Raw genomic sequence first — 21418 nt, forward strand, 5'->3', positions numbered from 1 at the left:
ACTGATTACTCCATTAATGGTAACATGAAAGCACATGTCGCTCTGGATAATGCCATAAATGTAAATGTCAGAGAATTCCTGAATATGGATCCATGACTCAGAAATGAGGGGAAATAAACAGACCTTGAGAAACGAATACATATTTGTACATAGATGTAAGAATTTATTTGAACATTTCTGTGAGTATCCCACTTACTACCATTGTGTCCCTCAGCAAGACACTTAACCCTAAGTTGCTCTAGGGGGGGACTGTCCCTGTAACTACTGATTGTAAGTCGCTCTGGATAAGGGCGTCTGATAAATAATTTGACTGTAAATGTAAATATAGTTTACCGTATTACACACATTACATAGTAGTGCAATTACCGTAAAGGTCTGAGTACATGCGCGCCACCAAAATTTAGCCTCAGCTGATTTGACGGCGGGGAAGCGAATGTCGGACCGCACTTTGTCCCGGGACCCTCCGGACGCGCCTGCATCGATCGCGCATCGTAGAGATTTACTGCGATGTCTGCAAAGGTCTTTATGTTTTTGCTGCTGGAGGCGCACGTTTTTGCCGAAATCGTTGGACTAACCAGCGAAGGTAAGTACGGCTCGTTCTTTTCATCCATCTCATTAAAGCTCTGGCCAGATCCGTTTATTCGAACTTCTCCCACGTGTTCCACGGATCTCCTAATAATGGAATAACACGCGCAGTCTCGTTCTAATTGTAAAGGCGTTGATTTAGAAATGTCATGATTCTGTTTAAGAACGCCATAATAATAATCTTCTTGTCCGCGGACATGACACCCCTCGATAATTAACATCACTTCCCGGTTTTAAGTTAACCTTTCTTCTTCCTTTCGTCTTAGTGTGTGATACATTTTGTCATGATACAGGATGTCGTCATAATAATAATAATAATAATAATAATAATAGGCTGGTCGTTTACTTTACACAGCCATTCGAACGTAGTCTGTTCCTGTCCTTACTGTCAGTTCGGAACTGAGGGTCAGTAATTAAACCTCAGCAGCATCTTTAATCACCACCTAATTACTAAGTGCCTGTCGACAGAACCCTAATTTGCACCCATTTAAAAAGGTCACCTCTAATTCCCACAAGTGCAATGGTCACAATGACAAAAGTAGATCAGGGGCCAAACTTTTAGTGCATTTTCCGTTTTTTCCTTTACATCCATTTCCCGAGCTGCCACGTAAATCGGAGAATTTGTTCCAGTAGCGCAGTGGAGGTAGATTATTTATGTCAAATCTGGACGTGGTCCCGGAGTGAAAAGCGGTGAGCACATGCTTTCCATGTAGAGTAAGCTGAGCACAGACTTTGTTACGAACGTGTGCTGCGTCACAGTCTGGATATTTTACAACCTCATCAACCTTCGCCGGACCGAGGGCCTGTGTGGTCGGGCCTGTGTCAGTCGGCGTGAAGTCGTCAAGTCAAAGCATGGTGTCACTTGTTTGTGGTCTGTAGATGAAGCTATCTCCTTCGTCACAAAACACAGTTGTATTTTAGATACGCTTTTAATTTCTCCCCAGAACGTGGGTCTTCAACGCGTTTTAGAGTTTTCCTTACTTTTCTGTACTTTACTTGGCAGATTTACAAGGAGAAGTCACCAGCAATTCTCATTCAGTTTCCATAGATTGTGAATCAAAAAACCAAGAGCCCTGATAAGGCCTAACTTGTCCAGAATAGAACATGCTAGGGAATTGTTAAGTGCTAGACAAATTTTTATTAGTGTGTGTGTTAGTGTTAGACCTGTTTGAAATACTTTTTAAACAAGTGAGTTTTCAAATGTTTCTTAAAGGTGGTAGTAATCCTCTTACGTTTCTGATGTGATGAGTTCACATTATTCTTCAATAGCGCTTTAAATGCCCGGCTTGCGGTTTGTCTCCAGTCCAAGTGACTGTGGCTTTATGAAGGATTCAGCTCCAGCACGCCAGGGTACGAAGAGGCTGATGCACGTACAACTGGACCGTTTCATTGCTGTGCATGTCCATTCCTGTTCTTTTAATAAAAACATAGAAAGACTTTCTACAGCTTTAACCTTCCCCGCACACCGGCTGTGACGCATTTGCAGTTCTGTGTTGTTTGTAGGCTTTATTTCAGCATTAAATGTATACACACAACTCAAGATGCCACAAGGTCCCTTCACCTCATCTGGTCGAGCTGCCCCTCCAGCAGGGTATTCTGAGGGTATTACACTAGCGTGAGCTTCCCCACCCCTCGCAGTGGCACCGAAGGCCCATTGGCAGAGCAGATGAAACGGAGAAATACAGACGTGAACCACATTATTATTGTGCCATTATTACTTTATTATTGTGGCCACTTCATTATTGTTGAAGCATTATTACAGTATTTGGGGTGACAACATTTTTTGGTTTTACACAGTCGCCTCACTGGGATGTGAATCGACAGGAAATAGATTCTGAGCCTCAGGGATTTGGCGTAGTCCTGCAAGCTTCCATAATCACAAATCCAGGTGTTTTTCTTTATCTTCTTCCCCCCCACCTTCTTCAAAACACCCTGTAAAGGACTAGAAGCGACTAGAGAAAGGAGAACGCATCGAGCCGCTGCACTGGCCCGCATTCTTTAAGATGGGTTTTGGATTCCGAAAAGCTATTTGTTCTGGTTTGAATTCCCTGAAAGTGGTTTAAGATGAAAACCAGTTGTGCAGCGCTGTCTAGGGGCTCATTACGGCCCCCTGAGTCATCAGCAGAAATACAAAGTTGACAGATCAGCACTTTGCATTGTGGATATACTGACGTTCACCATGCACACCAACTTTGCGGTTGCAGGCTCAGGGACAACGTATAACAGCCACAGTGAGGTCGTACACGAGGAGGAGACCTACTACACGCCACAGCTGGACTACAGAAGTGAGCAAAATACTGCAACTGGCAACGGGCCGGTATCACAACAGAAACGTCTCTCATAACTATATGATATACTGCATAACAGTTTCAAATATCAAATTAAGCCAAATATGATCATGATGATGAAGAAATACCATCTTTGGTGTCCTTCTACTAGTATAGGATTTTTATGCGATGACCCCAAAATATAACACAGCACCACTCAGGAAAATTATATAAGTATACAGTACAGGCCAAAAGTTTGGACACACCTTCCCATTCAATGTGTGTTCTTTATTTAGGTTGGTAGATTCTCACTGAAGGCATCAAAACTATGAATGAACACATGTGGAGTTATGTACTCCACTGATAGATTGAATCTTACATTTTGCCACTTTAATCAATATGTACAACACATAATTGATATGATTAAGTTATTAAGATTCTGTTGTTAGCAATTTGACAGGCACCTGACAGCATTATTGATGACTGGCTTTTGAATAAACTCACATTGTTTATGTATACACTGTGGACCAAATTCTCCTGGTGCAAATTTCACATCAATAATGTCTTCCCAATTTACACAAATAAATCCATACATACCAGAGAAATCTGTGTGCATCTGTTAGGGGTCACAAACATCTAGATATCTCAGGATCAGGGCTGCATGCGTATGATCAGGTGCTTGAATTCAAACCTTCTGCCGGGGGATTTGTGACTGTGACATTAGGGAACTCTCTATATGTGACTAGATAACATGGATTTAAAAAAAGATGGCTGGGAATGGGTGGGAAATAACCTCTGGGCAAGTTTGTATCTGACACAGGGAACAGGCCCTTTTGGTAAGGTCACTTAACCTTGCTAAAAAAATAAAAACCTGGTCCCCTGTGCACTGGCAGAATCCCGCTGGTGCCACACGCTGACCCTGTCCAATGGCGAGGTGAGCTGCTCGTCTCCATACGGCAGGAACCTTTACAGCTCATTGGGCTCACGATGCGAGTTATCATGTGACCGCGGGTACAAGCTGCTCGGCCGACCTTCTGTGCAGTGCATGGCCAGCCGCAGATGGTCAGGAACAGCCTACTGTCGAAGTAGGTACTTCCCACACCCCTTTATGTGGTATATAAAAGATCATTTCAGCATCTCATCTGTTATTTTGTGTCTTTGATGCCTGTCTGCTCGTAGGAGTACGTTGCCACGTGCTGCCCTTGATCTCACATGGCACTTATCACTGCCCGGATGGTACAGTTGTGGACTCGAGATGTGAGTACATGTGTGATCCGGGCCACCAGATTGAAGGAGACCGCTTGCGCATATGCCAGGATGGAGGCAGTTGGAGTGGCTCTGAGCCCACTTGTGCAGGTACAGAATTGGAAGTAGATGCTAAAGTCTCAGTTGAAATACAGGGAACACGGTGAAACGTTCACTGACATATTGAGATATGGGCTCGTCTAGACCTCAGAGTCATGCTGATGTATCTGACACCAAGCTGTTGTCCATGGATTGGACTTGTTTTTTCTAGCACATCTCAGACCCTTGATTAGATTGAGATCTGGAGAATTTGGAGACAAAGTTAACCATTTTTGCAGTGTGGCAGGATGCATTATCCTGCTAATAGAAGGGGTATACTTTGTCAGGCAACATCAACATGAATGTAGGGCCCGATGTTTCCCAGCTTTCCATAGTGCAACCTGGTGTCATGTGGTAGTAGGGTGGTAGCAGCAATCACACTCTCCTACGAACCCAAAGACCACAAAGCCACAGGTTCAAACCCCACCATTGTCTTCCCTGAGGGGGGGAATGTCCCTGTCACTACGTATTGTAAGTCGCACTGGATAAGACTGGATAAATGTAATGTCCTTCCTCCACATTCTTCCATGAATCCATGGCCCAGTTCTCATGCTGCAGAAGTTCAAACCTACGCGTCTAGTCATTCGGACACGGGCTAGACAGAAACATTGAGCATGAAGTGGTTTCAACCAACAGAGGCTTTGAAAGGTACAGCGAACAGAAACAGATGGTGATAAACTGCGTGTTCTGACACCTTTCAGTCAGAAGCAGCAATAACTTGTTGAGCTCTAGGAAGTCCTCAAGATGTTCACTCCGTGTCTGATTGTATGTCCCCACCCAATGCCAGATGCCTGTGTAACAAGATATTCAATGTCATTCACTTCACTTAAGTGATATGGCCAATTAGAGAGAGTGTGAGAGTTGACATTATTAACAGTAATATTTTTTTTTTTATATTTGGAGGTCACTCCTGTGGTTTTGATTGGAATTTTAAAATGAGATCTGACTGGACCACTGAAGGACTTGCTCTGTTTGGCTGGGAATTGTTGTCTAAGAGCACCTTAGTGCACCCTAGGGGTGTTTTGTCCATTCAGCTTCAACAGGAAACTACGCTCAATTAGCAAAAATGTACTTAAACTGCCTTCAAACTTGTTATACCAATTATTCCAAAGTCTGATCTTCTAGAAAGCTACGTCATCTCTTCATTGTGGTAGCACTAGCAGTAGCAAACATAAAGTCTCTTTATTACTGATATTTTAGATGCTAGTAGTCATACGTTCCATTAAAAGTGTGGGAGAAACGAAATCATCCAAATGAAGTTCTGTGAACACTCAGTGGTGTGTTTAGTGGTGAAATATGAAATTCCACATTGGAAAAGTGCGAGTTGCCAAGATGTCTTGAACTCTGGATTCGGTTTGTTCCACTCTCACACGTGTTCCCCTTGCTGAACTTTCAGTTTTTTTGCTGCGACGTCTCCCCACGTAACTCCACTGCATTTTTCGCTTATTTACATATGCAGATTACTTCTAAAATCGATGATGGGCTGAAGCCTTGAGCCTATAAACACAATGACAAACATGTCATTCGCACTGGAATGGGTTGTTAAACGGCCTGCAAATTCCTCACTATCTTGTTTTGAAAGCCTGTTTGAAGCAGCTGGGCGACTTCCTCAGAGGAAGTTTACTCGACCAGAGCCAACTATTCACTCCCCTCCCCATCCAGATCTGTTCAGCATGTCCTCTCACACTTTCAGACCTCGAGCCTCCAAAAATAAAATGTCCCGCATCCAAAGTCAAGGTTGCCGAGCCGGACAAGCTGACCGCCAAAGTGTCTTGGGACCGGCCGCAGGTTTCGGATTCCGCTGGCAAATCCCTCGAGTACGTAGAGCAAGACATTGTTTGCTTTTGAGAAAGTGTCTTCTGCCCCATTATAAATCCACCATGTCTGCGTTACTCTACAGCCTAATGCGCGTTGGTCCCGAATCGGGGTCAGTTTTCACCGAGGGCATCCACATTATTCGCTACAGAGTTTATGACCAGGCTAAGAACAGGGCAGCCTGCAAGTTCTCTGTGCACATTGAAGGTAAGAAATGCAACTTGCCATTTATTCCTGATAAAATGTGTAGGATCTGTTCTCTTGTATTTGTGAGTTCCCCAGAACGGGCCACGGAGGGCACGTTTCACGCTTTACAGCAGCTTGTATCCAGCACCAATCAGAAGCAGGTGATGGCACCTGCTGGCCACCGTACTTTCTAATACCCACTTGGAAAGAGGCGTGTGCAGGTGTTCAGGTTGCGATCTACAAACTCATCCCCAGACCTTCAAGTTCAGGCCTTCAAAAGACTTCATATCTGGTTTCAGCGGATAATGGACTCTGTATTTTGGCCAGGCAGATTTAAGCAGCTTTCATGAACAGTAGTAGAATGATTAAATAACGCGTTAGATACCCGAAACCTGTAAACAGATATCTGAATGGAAAAAAGGGAGGTGAGAGACGTAGTATTTCCGTCCTGATGAGTGATGGACATGGGAATCACTAATATGTCGCACAGTACAAAAAAGTATGAAAACCATATAGTAGAAGAAACTATCTACTGAAGTCACTTGGGGCACTGTTTTAAAAGTGGTGGTAGGTGAAGCGTTTATGCAATGAACTGACAGCTGTCACACACGCTTCCTTGTTCTGGATTATTACGTGTGTCCGTCAATGCAGCACATGTGCAAACATTATTTAAGACCATGCTCTTTTGTCAGAACTAATTGCACACCAACAAAAAGGGTTCGTATCTTACAGAAGAGAAACTGACGACTGCCAAGCAAATAAGCCCCACGCTTTTAAAAACATTGACCTTTTTCCTTTTACTTACTTCCTTGCACATTTCAATATAACGAAGCCTTAATCTATGAAGAGTCAGTTGGATATTTGTGTCTGAACAGTGAAGAGATGCCCTGCCCTGAAGCCACCGATCCACGGGTACTTGACGTGCTCATCCAGCAAGAACAACTACGGAGCGGTGTGCGAGTCCCACTGTGAAAGTGGGTACGAGAGGCAGGGCCCTGCCACCCGTGTGTGCCAGTTTAACCGCAGCTGGTCCGATGAACCCGCCCTGTGCACTTGTGAGTACTAGGCACCTAGTAGTGATGGTCTTGGGTAAATTCTAAAAATTCTACCTTTTAAAATGTGGCTTGTGATTGTATCATAGACACTGTCCTGCAATCGTATAGTCTAATATAGAATTTGTATACTGTATACTGTATATATACGGGAGTTATATGTGTGTTTGGTGCATCCAGCAATGCAGATCAAGACCGATGTGAGGACTGCGGCTGCTCTGCTCGATCAGTTTTATGAGAAGAGGCGGCTGCTGGTTGTATCCACACCTGATTTAGGCAATGAGTACTACAAGCTTCAGAACATAATGCTTCAGGTACGTCACTGACTAAAGCAGTTTGTCAAGGTCTATGCCCTGAATTTCAGCTGACTTTCTGTTTTTCGACTTTGGATTGGATTTATTAAGATATTTAAATGCACCCCTCTGACTTTATTTGACGCTAAAATCAGTAAATGTATAGAATTTTTTTTTACTCTATAAACAGTTCATTCAGAGCTATATTTTTTTTTCAAAATTTTTTTCCACTTACCCTTCACAGAAAGCAGACTGTGGTTTGGACCTTCGCCATGTCACCGTGATCGAGCTGCTCGGGGTGCAGCCAAAAGAAGTCGGACGAATTAAGGGGCGACATCTCGACACTCAGGTGGTTGAAGATCTCAGGTAATAACCCGCTCCACACAATAACTGTAAATCTCAGCCCGGGAACAGGATGTAGTAATTGGATTTTTTTTTTTTTTCATTGCTCCTGCCAAAATATTGTCAGTTAATGGGTTTTCTCAAATGTTTGTGTGTGTTAGGCAGTCTTTACGCATCTCCACCTCATATTTCACTATGGTGTTGCTGGACGAGTACGGTATGGACCGCGAGCGTTTTGTGAACCCCGCCTCATCCGAAGAGCTCTTCGCTCACATAGAAGACTTCCTGCTGGACGAGGACGAACGTGAACGGCTGGAGGCCAACAGGGAATTCTGTGACTGAGCGCCTTAAAGGACTCCTGAGTTCTGACAACAGGACCCTTCCGTGACAGGACACACTCAGAACAAAGGAGTGAATACAGAGGAGACATCATGTATTTAATTTAGCGTTACACTAATGGTATTGTAGCTAAACCCATTATAAAAGTGTATAGGAAGGTCAAGGAATATTTAAAGGCTGGACTGTAGGTGCATAAAAAAAACAGCATATAAATCAGCGCTGGAGTAGTACATTGGGTGGTCAAATATTTATTTTTATATTATTTAATACGCCATTAAAATTACTTGACATGAAGATAAATTTGCAAGAAGTGCTGGTTTTGCTGGGCAAAATATATCAACTGATTGGAGAGAAATTGTTACATTCATGTGTATGTGACCCAAACGACATTTATATGATGATATTGACAACTTAACCTAAAAGGAAATTAATATAAAACACTGTTAAAGCAGCCAGTTCAAACTTGTTGTAGTGTTTCAATTCAAAATAGCTTCAAATTGGAATTGCGCTTGAACATACAGGCACCAAAATATGTACATAAATTGACAGTATTCTACTTTATTCATTTGATTATTTAAAAATATAAAAGTTGTCCATTGACACTGTAAGGTTATCATTATGTAGCGATTTCTTAGTGTCATTTAACTCATAGTTATAACTGAAGATTCAGATGATCGGTGACAGACGGTCCCTTGTTCTGTGCTGACTGGAGGTGACAGGATGCGCTCATTTGCTCTTTCCCATGGTGGCACGCAGTGGAAGAGTGCCCTCTGCCCACGAGTCGGGGTACTGCATGACGCGCTGCCATAAACTCACCTCATCCTCGGAGGACTCTGCGACCCACTCATCATGGCCAGACTTCAGGGTGACTGTGACAAGAGCACGCACAATTTAAAAACACACTAAATCACCATATATATATATATATATATATACACACACACACACACACACACACACACACACACACACACACACACACACACACACACACTGTATGCTTCTTCAGTGGTCTCATTATGGCACAGCCTTGCATATTTTAACAAGAGGGTATTTTTAAGATTCAGTGAAACACCTCAAAAAAGGTTATTTCACTGGAAACTGGACTTGTTATAGATCCTTGACAACGTTTCGCCCTTCCAACGTTATCAAGGATCCATAAAAGTCCAGTCGCCAGTCAAACAAACTTTTTTTGAGATAACCATGACCTGGACGACTGAGAAACTTCACAGATATTCAGTGAAACGTGTTGTTTAAGTTAAGTGGTCTGCAGTCACAGTCAATATAACCAAATTAGGAGGGGGGTTAACTAGGAACATTAGGCCCAAAGTCTGGTTTGTCGGCTTAATTTAACCTTATCCTATTACTCTGCTGTCATGCGATGTGCCCCTCTAAGACATCAAAGAATCAGAAGTGTGGGACACCACTGAAAGAAGAAGTGTATCCAGAGCAACAACCACTCAGAGGTCCTCCGATGACACTCAGATTAACTGTGGCCCCAGGCCGCATACTGAACCCGGCGTGTACACAGCGAAGGCTGTAATATAACGCGGCTCATTAGTGTTCAGACAACAAAGTGCAGAAAGCTGAAGTGTGTCTTATTATCAGACATACACTCGAAAAATGCATCATTCATGCAGTGGCAAAGTACATGTCCATGTGGAAGGATGAAGACACTGTAGGCTACATTCTGGTATATAGGATGTATTTCTAGTCAACAGTATGTCTTCGGGCCCAATTTTCAAGGAGTGTAAACATCACATGTCCTCAGGACTGCTTCCACCCCGCTCATTTTGTTGGTGTGTAAATATTTCTGAAGCCCAGAAGACAAAAAGAAAATAGGAAAATGGGAGGAGCCTATGGGGATGATCTCTCACGTCCCCTAATACTTCATTCTGGATAATACATCACAGAGGCAAAAAGCAGCACAAGGTCCGTCTCCTCCCTTCCTCCTCTGTTTCTCTTGGTGATCTATGTTTGTAATACCCCTTGGGGGGGTATTACATGGGGGTGTCAGTGAACATCACAAAGGAGATCCCGTCACGGCCACACCCACCTTTCCAAAAAGACATTCTGGGCTAAACATCTGACCTCGGTGATCACGCCCACAGGCTTCTATAGCATTTTTGTTATGTAATGGGCAAAATATGAATGCATGTACCATTGCCTGCGCTCAGTCGCACTCCGCCAAGGAAGTCGTTGCTGGACAGGGCTTCCCGGTCCCAGATGGTCAGTTCCAGACACATGTCCTTCAGTTGCTCCAGGGTCACATCTTTATACACAAACGTGTGATCGTAGTGCGGGTTTAAGCTCTTCTTAACCACGGTGGTTTTTCTCTTTGTGGATTTGTTCTTGGATGGCAGCAGATACCTGGGGAATGTACGACAACTCGGTTTAAAGGAGTCCACAAAGGGTCCGGTGAACGTTAAAACAGCGCTGCTGACCCTTTCACAAAGGAATCGGACGTGCCCCCTGATTTCATAGCTGTTAAATTTTTGGCTTCTTTGATCAGGACATGCAGCTCTGCCCCTTCCTCTGTTTTCCCTTTCTTTCCTGTCAGAGGAAAAGAGAGCGAGGAGAAAAATAACACACACTAGTCCAAATCACTGTGCAACGTTTTTTCCACGCTTATACTTTCCACACTTCAGAACCTTATTCAACATTGCAGCATATGGCAAACCCCTACAGTAGAGTAATACGACAAAGTGCATTAAAGACTAAACCACCTTTGGGCTTTTCTCCAGGCGGCTTTTTGGGTGTGATGTATTTCAGGGAGATCACCAGCTCCCCTTTGTACTGTGCAAATGCGGACGACTGGGATGATATTGCCTGCAGGAAGAACAGAAAAGTCTATTTTCAGCAAATCTTTTATTCTTTATTTATTCATTTGTTATACTTTTTATTATTTTTATAAATTATAGGTAGGAACGCATTTGCCTCCTATCTACTGCATTTTAATGCCTTATTGTACTACAACTATAGCATGTTTTCATTTATTTTATTTTATTATTTCAAAACTAAAACAACCACAACGCACAGACATGTTAGCATAGATTTATCATGGTGGTCAGTAAACACTATTGATCAGGATCTGGAGAGTTTATTATCATTATTATTAATAATCAAATGTCATATCAGGCTGTTGATGGATGCAAAGCTGAGGGAAGGCTTGGTTGAAACTGTACCTTCCCTCTGAGGGCCACGCACTGTTCATGGGGAGCGTCAACATCATGGCAGTCAAGTGGGATCTCCACTTCGCCCAAGAAGGCATTGCGGCCAAAGCGGTCATAGTGCCAGACGGAGAGCTGGAGGGTCCGCGTGACTAACTGAGAGCGACTGATGGTGTACTGGAAAAAGAGAAAGGAAAACTGGACCAAGCACACACACACACACACACACACATACACTCCTACATCAGGTAGTTATATGTTTAATGAAGGATCTGGCCTTTCATCAAAATAGTTGTACGGGAACACCTTTATTCAGGATTACCGTGTCCAAACCTATCTGTCCTCACTCCGCGTTCTGTTTACACTGTGGGTTACAAAAATGGGCTGCGAAAATCAATATTTGTCTGTTAGTCATGCACGATGATGAAGCTAAACTTAACGTCTGTGTCAATACAAATCTAATTGCCTGTCAGAGGTCAGCGCTTTAATCTACTATGAACTGAAACGGAATTTAAAACACAAAACGCTGTGCTACACTTGAAGGAATGGGCTTCATCCGTTCCATACAGCACCTTCACTATTCCCAGAACATTCAATAGCATAGACGTGGGCCAATCGCATGCCTTTACCACTGATTGAAAACTGGTAAAAGATTTATGGATTACCGGAGACATGGCGAGCCTGAATTACCCCGCTAGGCCAACCAAAAATAAACTGAGAATATCTCAGCAATTAGAAAGAGAAAATGTATGATTTTGTCTCGTACCACTTTTACACTAGTGCAAGGATCAGGTGAAGAATCAGTATATATATATATATGTTACTGTGGCAAAGTAAATGAATCATGTCTACCAGAGTCAACATCCATTTGAAATGATGTGATTGCAAGCAGAACGAGAGGACAACGTCTGACCATTACCTCCAACAGGTCTGATCATTTAACTTCTTGGAATCATTCATTTTTGGGGCTTTTAAGTCCTGGATATCCAGCATCATGTACATGTTGCTATGGTGTCATGTTTGGTTCGCCCCTTCACTTAGAATGAATGTTCACATTATGGAGGTGATTGTACAATATGACAATAGTCATGGAGTGAAACACACTCGCCTATCAATCAAACCCCACTTACTACCATTGTGTACCTGAGCAAGACACAAGTCTCCAGGGGGACTGTAAGGCAGTTTGATAAATGCTACAAATGTAAATATGTGATGTCACCACCATTGTCCCAACAGAGGAACAGAACCTGTGACGAGGAAACACAATGAAGCTACCCTCGTGGCTTGTGGCCAACACCTTACTGAGACACTTCACGTCACCAAATGGTGATGTGGATCATTTGCCTATAACTTGAGCATCCAGTCACAGCACAGTGGGAAACGGGATACAGGATAGGAAGGCTCTGGGACTGGTTAAGAAGTCCATTGTGTTTTACATTAAATACCTTCAGGATTTCATTGAAGGCAGGACTGGTGGTATTTTGCTTGACTGCAGTCTTCTTCTTACTCTGACGAGACTTGTCAGGCAGGAGGTAGCACTTAACGTATCTACACATTGAGAGAGGTTGCTTAATTAGTTCCCATAAAAATCCATCAAAACATGGAATTTTCCCACTGAGAATAAATTCCCCCCAACCCGCGTGGGTGTAAGTGCACTCACGGGTTGGTGCGCTGTTTCGCTGAGTTGGCATACGCCAGGCCCCGGCATTCTTTCACCAGGACAGACAGGATTTGTGTGTGTTCCTCGTAGCCGACGGAGAACATAATTTCCCCGCTCACCTCCACCGTGTCGTAATCGCCAGCCTCGCTGTACACACTCATCATGCTTCCCAGAGTGCTCTGTGTTTCAAACACCACCACACCCACATACCAAACGCGCACGATGTTTACACACGCCGCTGACCTGCTCCATTTACTCAGTTCCCAGCTCTGCCGTTTACCTTGGAGTTGCGGCGGAGGCTTGAGTTGCTGTCGGCTACTGTTCTTCTGTGGATTTTCACCAAGTTATCAATATCCTCATCTTCCTCGTCATCCTAACATCACAGCACACATAATCACACAGCATGTCACACAGTTGACTAATAGCCTTAACTATAGGCTCAACCACTGCTACCCACAACAACAACACTACGCCTTTTTTCGGATCCAGGGCAGCTGTTCCTGAAATTCATGAGCATTCATGAGGGTTGAGAACCTGGGTAACATTACATCAGGAGGACGAAAAAATCTCTAAATAACTGTAAACAGTCAGCAAAAATGGCTTGCCAAGAACTTTCATTTGGTTTCACCGCACCCACAATGTCACTGACAACCTTTGATAGGATATTATGAATTGGAATGTCAGCTAAATTAATACAATTTATTCTAAGCACAAACAAATCTAGCATCATAAGTCGAAACAGTAGAAATGGTCTACTTAGGCCAAATTTGGTTGTAAATGTTTTATACTTGTCTTTAACATCGCTCACATTTATAAAAAGGAAAATAAATATATCTTTCATTCAAGTTCTATGCAAATTGGTATTAGAATTAAATTGACTAAACTGAAAACATTTAAATTATAGTTTAGAGAAGATAACATATCTTCCAACATTTGCATCAGTACATATTTATGATACAGATGTACCTAATGCAAATATGTGAACTCTAGAATGTATTTGATGTTTTCTAGGAGGAATTGCTTACAGTGACATTTAGACCTGGCACCGACTTGCTTCGGTCACCCATGGAACCCTCCGTGGCATTAGAACCCCCATCACGCAGGTCCAGCACTGACGTGGCCAGCCCTCCTGAAGCTCCAGAGAGTCTGTGCACCCGCCTGACACTTCTTTTGAACAGATTGTCATCCTCTGACACCAACGAGTCGGTGGCGGGACTCAGATTATGTTTTAGGGAAGACTAGGAGAAAAAAAAAAAAAAAAAAAAAAAAATAAATTATATATATATATATATATATATATATATATATATATATATATATATATATATATATATATATATATATATACACACATACACACACACACACACACACCACACACACGCACACGCACACGCACACGCACACGCACACGCACACACACACACACACACACACACAAAACAATGGTTCATTTAGCAGGCAGTAAATAATAGGATGTTACAGCAATAAATTGTAAATAAATGAAATGAAAGATGTGAATGGATGACTTCTTACTGTCTCTGTGCTGGGTGTGGGGCTGTGGCTTCTGCTGGGTTTGGGAGGAACTGAACGATTTGATGCGTCAGAACCTGCTGGACTTAGCTTAGCGGGCGAATTGCCTTTCCTGTGGATTAAAACGACACACCAACATGAACACGTAAAGCGTTCTCTCTTCGTACGACAAACAAGTCCATGAATCATGGCACTAGCAGTCATTATTTCTAAAAGAAAGCCATGCAGGCGTGTTATGCAAGATATTACGGATATATATGTGGGGGCGTCGACATATGTGACATTTGATGAGCCATGCCACTCAATAGCACTTGTTGCGCCTACATCACGGCCCAGGGGAGCCAATTACCTTCAGACACACTGTGCCATTTATTTTAGAATATCATATGACTCTTTGTTGTAGATCATGTAACCTATGAATGTGCAAAGGTGTTTCCTACCTTTAGTTTTACAAAATACACCTTTATCAAATGTGTGTGTAAAGCAATTATGTCATATTAGTGAGGAAATTCTGCATTGTCATTACCCACATTTTTTCTATTTGCAATTTGCACAATTTGAAGGTTAATGAAAATGTGACTATCGTAACAAATTATATCACTTCTCTGACACAACCAAACATGTCAATAAAACACTTGAAACTGTCATTTTTCTGACATAACAATCATGATATGCTACTCTGTGGCCAAGATGTTAGTGATCACAGACATCATACATCCATAGATTTCCATTTGAACAGAACGGCATCTGGAAGATGGGAATCTTTCATCCCTGATTTTAAAAAAAGGCTGGTACAGATTTCAGACAGGACTAGGAAACTTTGGGTGATTTGAAGTAATAATTTGAAGTATAATTAAGTAAGTAATGGCTGGGCTATTTTTAACATCTGTAGGACTAAACTGTTTTCTGTGTTTTGAACTGGTTTGTATTATAATGATAGAAAACTGATCAAATGAGTCTGCATATCCACAGATTCTAATCAGTTTGATAAATAGTCATAACGGGAAATACAGAACATTGTCTACTACCATCTAGTGGTGCTTCCTTATATGATTTTTTCCCAAAAAAGCCAAAATGTACCCTTAATAACTGGGTGATTATTAGTCTGATGGATAAAATGGAAAAGGTCATTACTGTTTCAATAATGTAATAAGGGAAGTGAAATCCAAAAATATTTACATACAATTTATAAAAAAATATATTTATATATACAGATAAAATAAGGAAAATATCCATAATTTAATTTATACAGCTCATACTTGATTGGACCTGAAGACCTACTTTTTATATTTTTTAAATAATGAAAACAATCGACTTTTACCACAGTGACACTGACTCACCGGGGTAAGACTGGAGTGCCACGGGAGGATTCTGTCCCAGTTTGGCTGTTTAGACTAGTTTTATCTGTGGACTCTGTGTCGCTGCGCTGCTGCAGCACCTCGGGCTGCTCCGTGGCACCCGACTGCCTGGAAATCACATAAGATTCACAACATCATCAAAAAAATAAATACAAAGTGCCCCAAAGTTGTGTTGAACTGCCCGAGACATTTCTAAAGGGTATGGGTTTCTTCTCACCCTCTGTTGGAGATAGCCACGTCTTTGAGCCTGGGTCGTGGGACAGGAGCAGCTGGGCTTAAATCCACGCTGTTCAGGAGAACCTCCCCAGCGGTCTCACGCTTCTTCACTGAAACAGACCAACAGCGAGCCTCAGAAAAGGACTGGCGTACACCCTCTTCATGGCAAATGTCGTCAGAAATGAGGTGCTTGCCCGGGGGCCGGCTCTTGAGGGAGGCCCGGACGATTTCGCGGCCGGGGGCTTTGGAGAAGCGGTTCACCCGCTGGTCATAGAACCAGTCCCCACTACTCTTTTTCAGGTCACTACAGGGAAATAAAACGTTAGGCCTCTCGGTGAAACATTAACCAGCAAAGAAAGAGTGCGTCGTTGAGTTTCCCCACTTCCCTGGTTTACTCTTCCCCCCGAGGCAACAATTCCTAACTGGCTGGCAAATTAAAAAAAAAAAAAAAAAAAAAAAAAAAAAAAAAAAAAAGTCACCAACCACCAGTGTAGATAACACCCGAGACGAGGCAGACTCTTACGCTTCCGAGGCGCACACGCTGCACACCCAGGCTCCGTTGGTGCGAACCGAGCGGCAGTTCCGGCACACCTGGTGCTTGCAGGCCTGGCACTGGCCGTCGGAGGTGGCGAGGCGGCCCAGAGGCTGCTGGCAGCGGCCGCAGCTTCGCTCGCTGTACTTCCCGCTGCTGCGCTTCGCGCCCTTTTTCTTCAGGTCCAGCACCTCCAGCTTCAGCTTCCTGCAGAGAGCGGAAATGTATGAAACGAAGAGCATTAGGATCTGATATTTTCACATTAACACAGAGGCTATAGTAGATAAGCAGGAATCAGCAATCACGCTTCAGGAGCATTCACAAGCACGTCTCCTGGATTTACAGACATTAATAAATATAAAGAAGAAATGACTGCCAGACCCCACAAAACTGAGAAGTAAATGCTGTGCTTGAAACAAGACTATGAAGAACAATGCAAAATCTGGCAACATGAAGTACAAGGTCCTGTCTCCTCCAATTCCTGCAATTTCATCGTTCGTAATAACACTTGTTAACCTTCACCACGTACGTCCACGTACGTCCACTACCAGACCAAACACACAGACACATTTCTATACATACCTGGCAACGTCTTATAAAGCAGATTAGCAATATCTCACACATACACCCCAGGAAAAAACAGGAAACTCGACTACACACATAACAATATGAACAAAACAACTGATTTAGCTACAGGAGCACTTGACAAACAAACGAGAAAAGTCGTTTATTTTCATAATTTAATAAATGTAATAAGTTAGGTCCAATCAATTTAAATTTGGTCATTTCTGTCTGTATAATTATTTTTGATCAATTGTATGTAAATGATTCATTCATAAAAGGTAAGACTACATATAATACATTCATTTTGTTTTTTTGTTGGGAAAATTTAGTATTGCAGATTATTACCTACAAATGTTCATGAAAGGAAAAACTTTAACTTCTGAAAAGTGTGTCCATTTATACACCCGGTCATTGGCTGTGGGTGAGATGTTGAAGATTTTACAGGCTTTTAATGAAGGACCGTTTCATGAAATTTTCTGAGATGCATATGCATAAGCAATGAGAATATTGCCCTTTTTTTCCTTTTGTGTAATGAAACATGATTTCATTGTACTGAACTGTTTAAAAGTCTCATTGCCAGGTTGGGCTGATTCTTACTTGACTCGCTGATCCTCAGCGTGCCGGAGCTGCTCGTCTCTCTTCAGCACCTCCAGGATCATCTCCCGCTCCGACTCGGTCAGGGATGAGACGTTGATCTCCAGCATCCTTGTGCCTGTCCCTACCCTGGTCACACATACACAGAGACTAAGAACCTACATTCTGAACCCACATGGAGTACGGCGGTGCACTTTTAACGTGAAAAAGGCATATATGTAGATGAGCAGAAACCCTGATATTTCAGAGATGCATGAAGGGCCTTGCGGTGGTTGAAGTGACCTTTTCTTCCCTGGGCCTCCATGTGGAGAGCCGGCAGCCGCCAGCCTATCAGGCGATTGGTGTGGCGCCCCGTAGGCGCTGGCCAATTAACACAACGGTGGAAACACAGCAGACACTGAAAACTTGTTCAATCCCAGGCACCAGGGCATGCCCAACGTAAATTCTCCATGTCCTGTGAGCATCCGTATCTGCTCCGCCGCCTTAAGCAACTCGCGTCATCATGTGACACATCATTTGACAGGTTCTGTATGGAAATACACGTGAATGCTATTATGAAATCCTGGCTTATTGAGGGCCTTACTGGGATAGTAGCAATCCTACCAAATGTAGAATATGACCAAATGACCAGACTCACATCTTGATGAAATCTGTGCATTATAATCAGTGCTTTAGAACTAAAAAAAAGCATCGACCCAAGTGGCAATAAGGCAGACAGCGTTATTTTCATAATCCCACGGAGGGACCGGTGGGAACCTCCTCTCGCTCCCAGAGAAAAATGGAAGAAATAAATGTTAAGATTGATGGGTCGTGGGTGGCTGCGGCCAAGTTCTCGGGAATGGGAACAGGAAAAGCAAAACCAACATGAGCTCACCGGCATATCTCACGGTTCCCACCCTCAAAGGACACAGAGCCAAGGGTGGAGTGTGGAGGATAATTATTTATTCAGTGCTGATATTTAGTCCGCGAGCGGCTGAATGGAATGTGGCTGCATGTGTTCCACAGCGCAACTTGACAATCCCTTACAGCTACACTAGGCGCTCTTCCCTTAACACTTTACGACCTCATGAACGAAACTGCACAAATGTGTTGTCGCAACAGGGCAGGCAAAGCAGTGATCGCCTAAGGTCCAGAGAATAGAATGAATATTTACATGCACTACAGCCATTAATCTGCAGTAAACCGGGCTTAACATATTTAAATTGAAAAAAAAAACTAAACAAAAAAAAAAAAAAAACACTGAGGTTTGTGTCTTTTCCAGCGATACTGAATAAGGGCCTGTCCGAATAAGGGACCGTCTCATCAATAACCACAATCCGGTTTCCTTCTTGAGGCAGTTTATTATTGAAATTCATTCAATCAGAGAAGGAAACATTAATGTAAAAAAACAAAACTACTGTCAAATAGGTCAAATAAATTTATTAATCTATTTAACTATGATGCATGGTGCTGGCAACCCAGGTCTGATATGCCCAACAAATATTAGTCCATGCCAAACGAACTATAATACATACTAATTTGGTAGTAGCCTAGTGGGTAACACACTCGCCTATGAACCAGAAGACCCAGGTTCAAATCCCGCTTACTACCATTGTGTCCCTGAGCAAGACACTTAACCCTAAATTGCTCCAGGGGGGACTGTCCCTGTAACTACTGATTGTAAGTCGCTCTGGATAAGGGCGTCTGATAAATGCTGTAAATGTAATTTAGAATTAAGCCGGTTTTGGGCTCCCCTCCCCCACCAGGTCCCTTTAGCCCACGGCCACCAACGTGCATCATAAAATAGGCTACATTTGGTTTCTAGAATTTATTTACTTAACTTACACCCCTTATGAGCCCAGGTTCTGCTCTAAAGGCCTTGGGTTTACTCACCAGAGGCTTTAAACCCTTTGTTCCAACGTGCATTGTAAAACAAAGAAAGGAGCTGAACAGATTACTGACTGATTGATTGATTGGTTGACTTATTGATTGATTTCGAGCTTCCATGAATGCATGGCAGATAAATGGAGGAGACATTTAGTCTATGAGCGCGGTGTACTGCAGCGTTAGATGTTAGATCGAACTGACTGCATATGACAGCTGCCACTGGAACGTGACATGAGGAGGAAAAGGAAAAGGAAGCGCGGAGGGAATCACCATGAGATGATTTGGATGCTTATTACTAGAAAGAACCGCTGCTTTAAACGGCAACAATAAGAAGAATTGTAATTAAAAACTTTCAACGTGCGAGGTAAATAAACCGAAGAAGAACAGACACTCGTAGGATTAAAAAAACGCTTTTTTAATCCAGCTGATGCGATAAAAAGCGCGCAGCGGCGCCTCTCACCCCGTCATGGAAGTCGGTCCTCCGGTCCTCGTCCTGCGCGGAGCCGCCGCGGTCGCCGCACTTTTTGGGGGGACGTGAGTCAGAATAACTTCAATCCCGGAAGACGGAGCTTTTTTTTTTTTTTTTTTTGTCGTTCTGTGGAAATCGCGGGTTCGGTTACAGGCGCGGCGGCGGCGGCGGCGGAGCTGCGCAACAGGTGCGGAGCTGCACCTCCCCACACCGCGCTGGGAGCTGGGACTTCCTCAGCCCACACGACACCTCCTCCAGCAGCGCGTCGACCGGGCTGCAGCGCAGGAAGTCTGTCCGAAGCGCCACCTGCAAATCCATGCAAATGTGCCGTGCGCGGGGTGTTCCCTGTCACTGGGTGTTCGAGCCCTGGCGGTGACAACACACAAATATACATACACATATGCATACATTTATATATACACACACACATATGCATACATTTATATATACACATATACATACACACACATATACATACATTTATATATACACACACACACACACACATATACATACATTTATATATACACACACACATATGCATACATTTATATATACACACACACACATATACATACATTTATATATACACATATACATACACACACATATACATACACACACATATACATACATTTATATATACACACACACACATATACATACATTTATATATACACATATACATACACACACATATACATACGTTTATATATACACACACACATATGCATACATTTATATATACACATATACATACACACACATATACATACATTTATATATACACACACACACACATACATACATTTATATATACACATATACATACACACACATATACATACATATATATATACACACACACACACACACACACACACACACACATTTATGTATACATTCAAACATATACAGTACAGGCCAAAGTTTGGACACACCTTCTTATTCAATATGTTTTAATTCATAGTTTTGAGATTCTACCAATGTAAATGGTCATGAAAATAAAGAAAACACATTGAATGAGAAGGTGTGTCCAAACTTTTGTCCTGTACTGTTTATGTGTGTGTGTGAGTGTGTGTGCATATATATATATATACACACACACACACACACACATACACACATACATACATACATACATACGATACTATATATAATATTAATAAATTCACATGAATTGGTTTTTTGGAGAATTGACTTAGGAACTAATAATGATTCACAATTCCAGGC

At 42.6% G+C, this 21418-nt stretch overlaps 2 protein-coding genes across 3 annotated transcripts; one reads left to right on the forward strand and one right to left on the reverse strand.

Moving 5' to 3' along the window:
- The first annotated feature begins 402 nt into the window (after positions 1-402).
- On the forward strand, positions 403-8572 carry srpx2 (sushi-repeat containing protein X-linked 2). The gene is made up of 10 exons (XM_028960448.1): positions 403-583; positions 2790-2870; positions 3746-3937; positions 4032-4208; positions 5890-6013; positions 6097-6218; positions 7073-7252; positions 7430-7563; positions 7787-7908; positions 8046-8572. Exons 1-10 carry the CDS (start codon positions 508-510, stop codon positions 8224-8226), a joined length of 1389 nt encoding a protein of 462 aa, XP_028816281.1. The 5' UTR covers positions 403-507; the 3' UTR covers positions 8227-8572.
- On the reverse strand, positions 8456-20471 carry sytl4 (synaptotagmin-like 4). 2 transcript variants are annotated; one of them, XM_028960445.1, is made up of 16 exons: positions 20177-20471; positions 17854-17979; positions 16684-16899; positions 16355-16464; positions 16162-16270; positions 15927-16052; positions 14590-14698; positions 14079-14291; positions 13334-13426; positions 13054-13232; positions 12839-12941; positions 11409-11591; positions 10950-11052; positions 10668-10776; positions 10385-10593; positions 8456-9092 (listed from the first exon to the last, which is right to left on the reverse strand). In XM_028960445.1, the coding sequence occupies exons 1-16, from the start codon at positions 20182-20184 to the stop codon at positions 8950-8952; spliced, it is 2139 nt and encodes a 712-aa protein (XP_028816278.1). In that variant the 5' UTR covers positions 20185-20471; the 3' UTR covers positions 8456-8949. The 2 variants fall into 2 exon arrangements, with proteins under 2 accessions (XP_028816278.1, XP_028816279.1); XM_028960446.1 differs by having other exon boundaries at positions 11409-11570; positions 20177-20470.
- Between the last annotated feature and the right edge of the window lie 947 nt (positions 20472-21418).

The sequence above is a fragment of the Denticeps clupeoides genome, chromosome 18, assembly GCF_900700375.1.
Source record: "Denticeps clupeoides chromosome 18, fDenClu1.1, whole genome shotgun sequence".
Taxonomy (NCBI): Eukaryota; Metazoa; Chordata; class Actinopteri; order Clupeiformes; family Denticipitidae; genus Denticeps; species Denticeps clupeoides.

Bases quoted from the DNA above. Each gene is read 5' to 3' on its own strand.
- srpx2 (XM_028960448.1), top strand. From the start codon at position 508: ATGTCTGCAAAGGTCTTTATGTTTTTGCTGCTGGAGGCGCACGTTTTT. The intron at 2,871-3,745 runs GTGAGCAAAATA...GTGCACTGGCAG, and splicing joins GCCACAGCTGGACTACAGAA to AATCCCGCTGGTGCCACACG. The intron at 7,564-7,786 runs GTACGTCACTGA...TACCCTTCACAG, and splicing joins TTCAGAACATAATGCTTCAG to AAAGCAGACTGTGGTTTGGA.
- sytl4 (XM_028960445.1), bottom strand. The intron at 16,465-16,683 runs GTAAGAGTCTGC...ATTTCCCTGTAG, and splicing joins AGCGTGTGCGCCTCGGAAGC to TGACCTGAAAAAGAGTAGTG. The intron at 14,699-15,926 runs GTGAGTCAGTGT...TTTAATCCACAG, and splicing joins GGCACTCCAGTCTTACCCCG to GAAAGGCAATTCGCCCGCTA.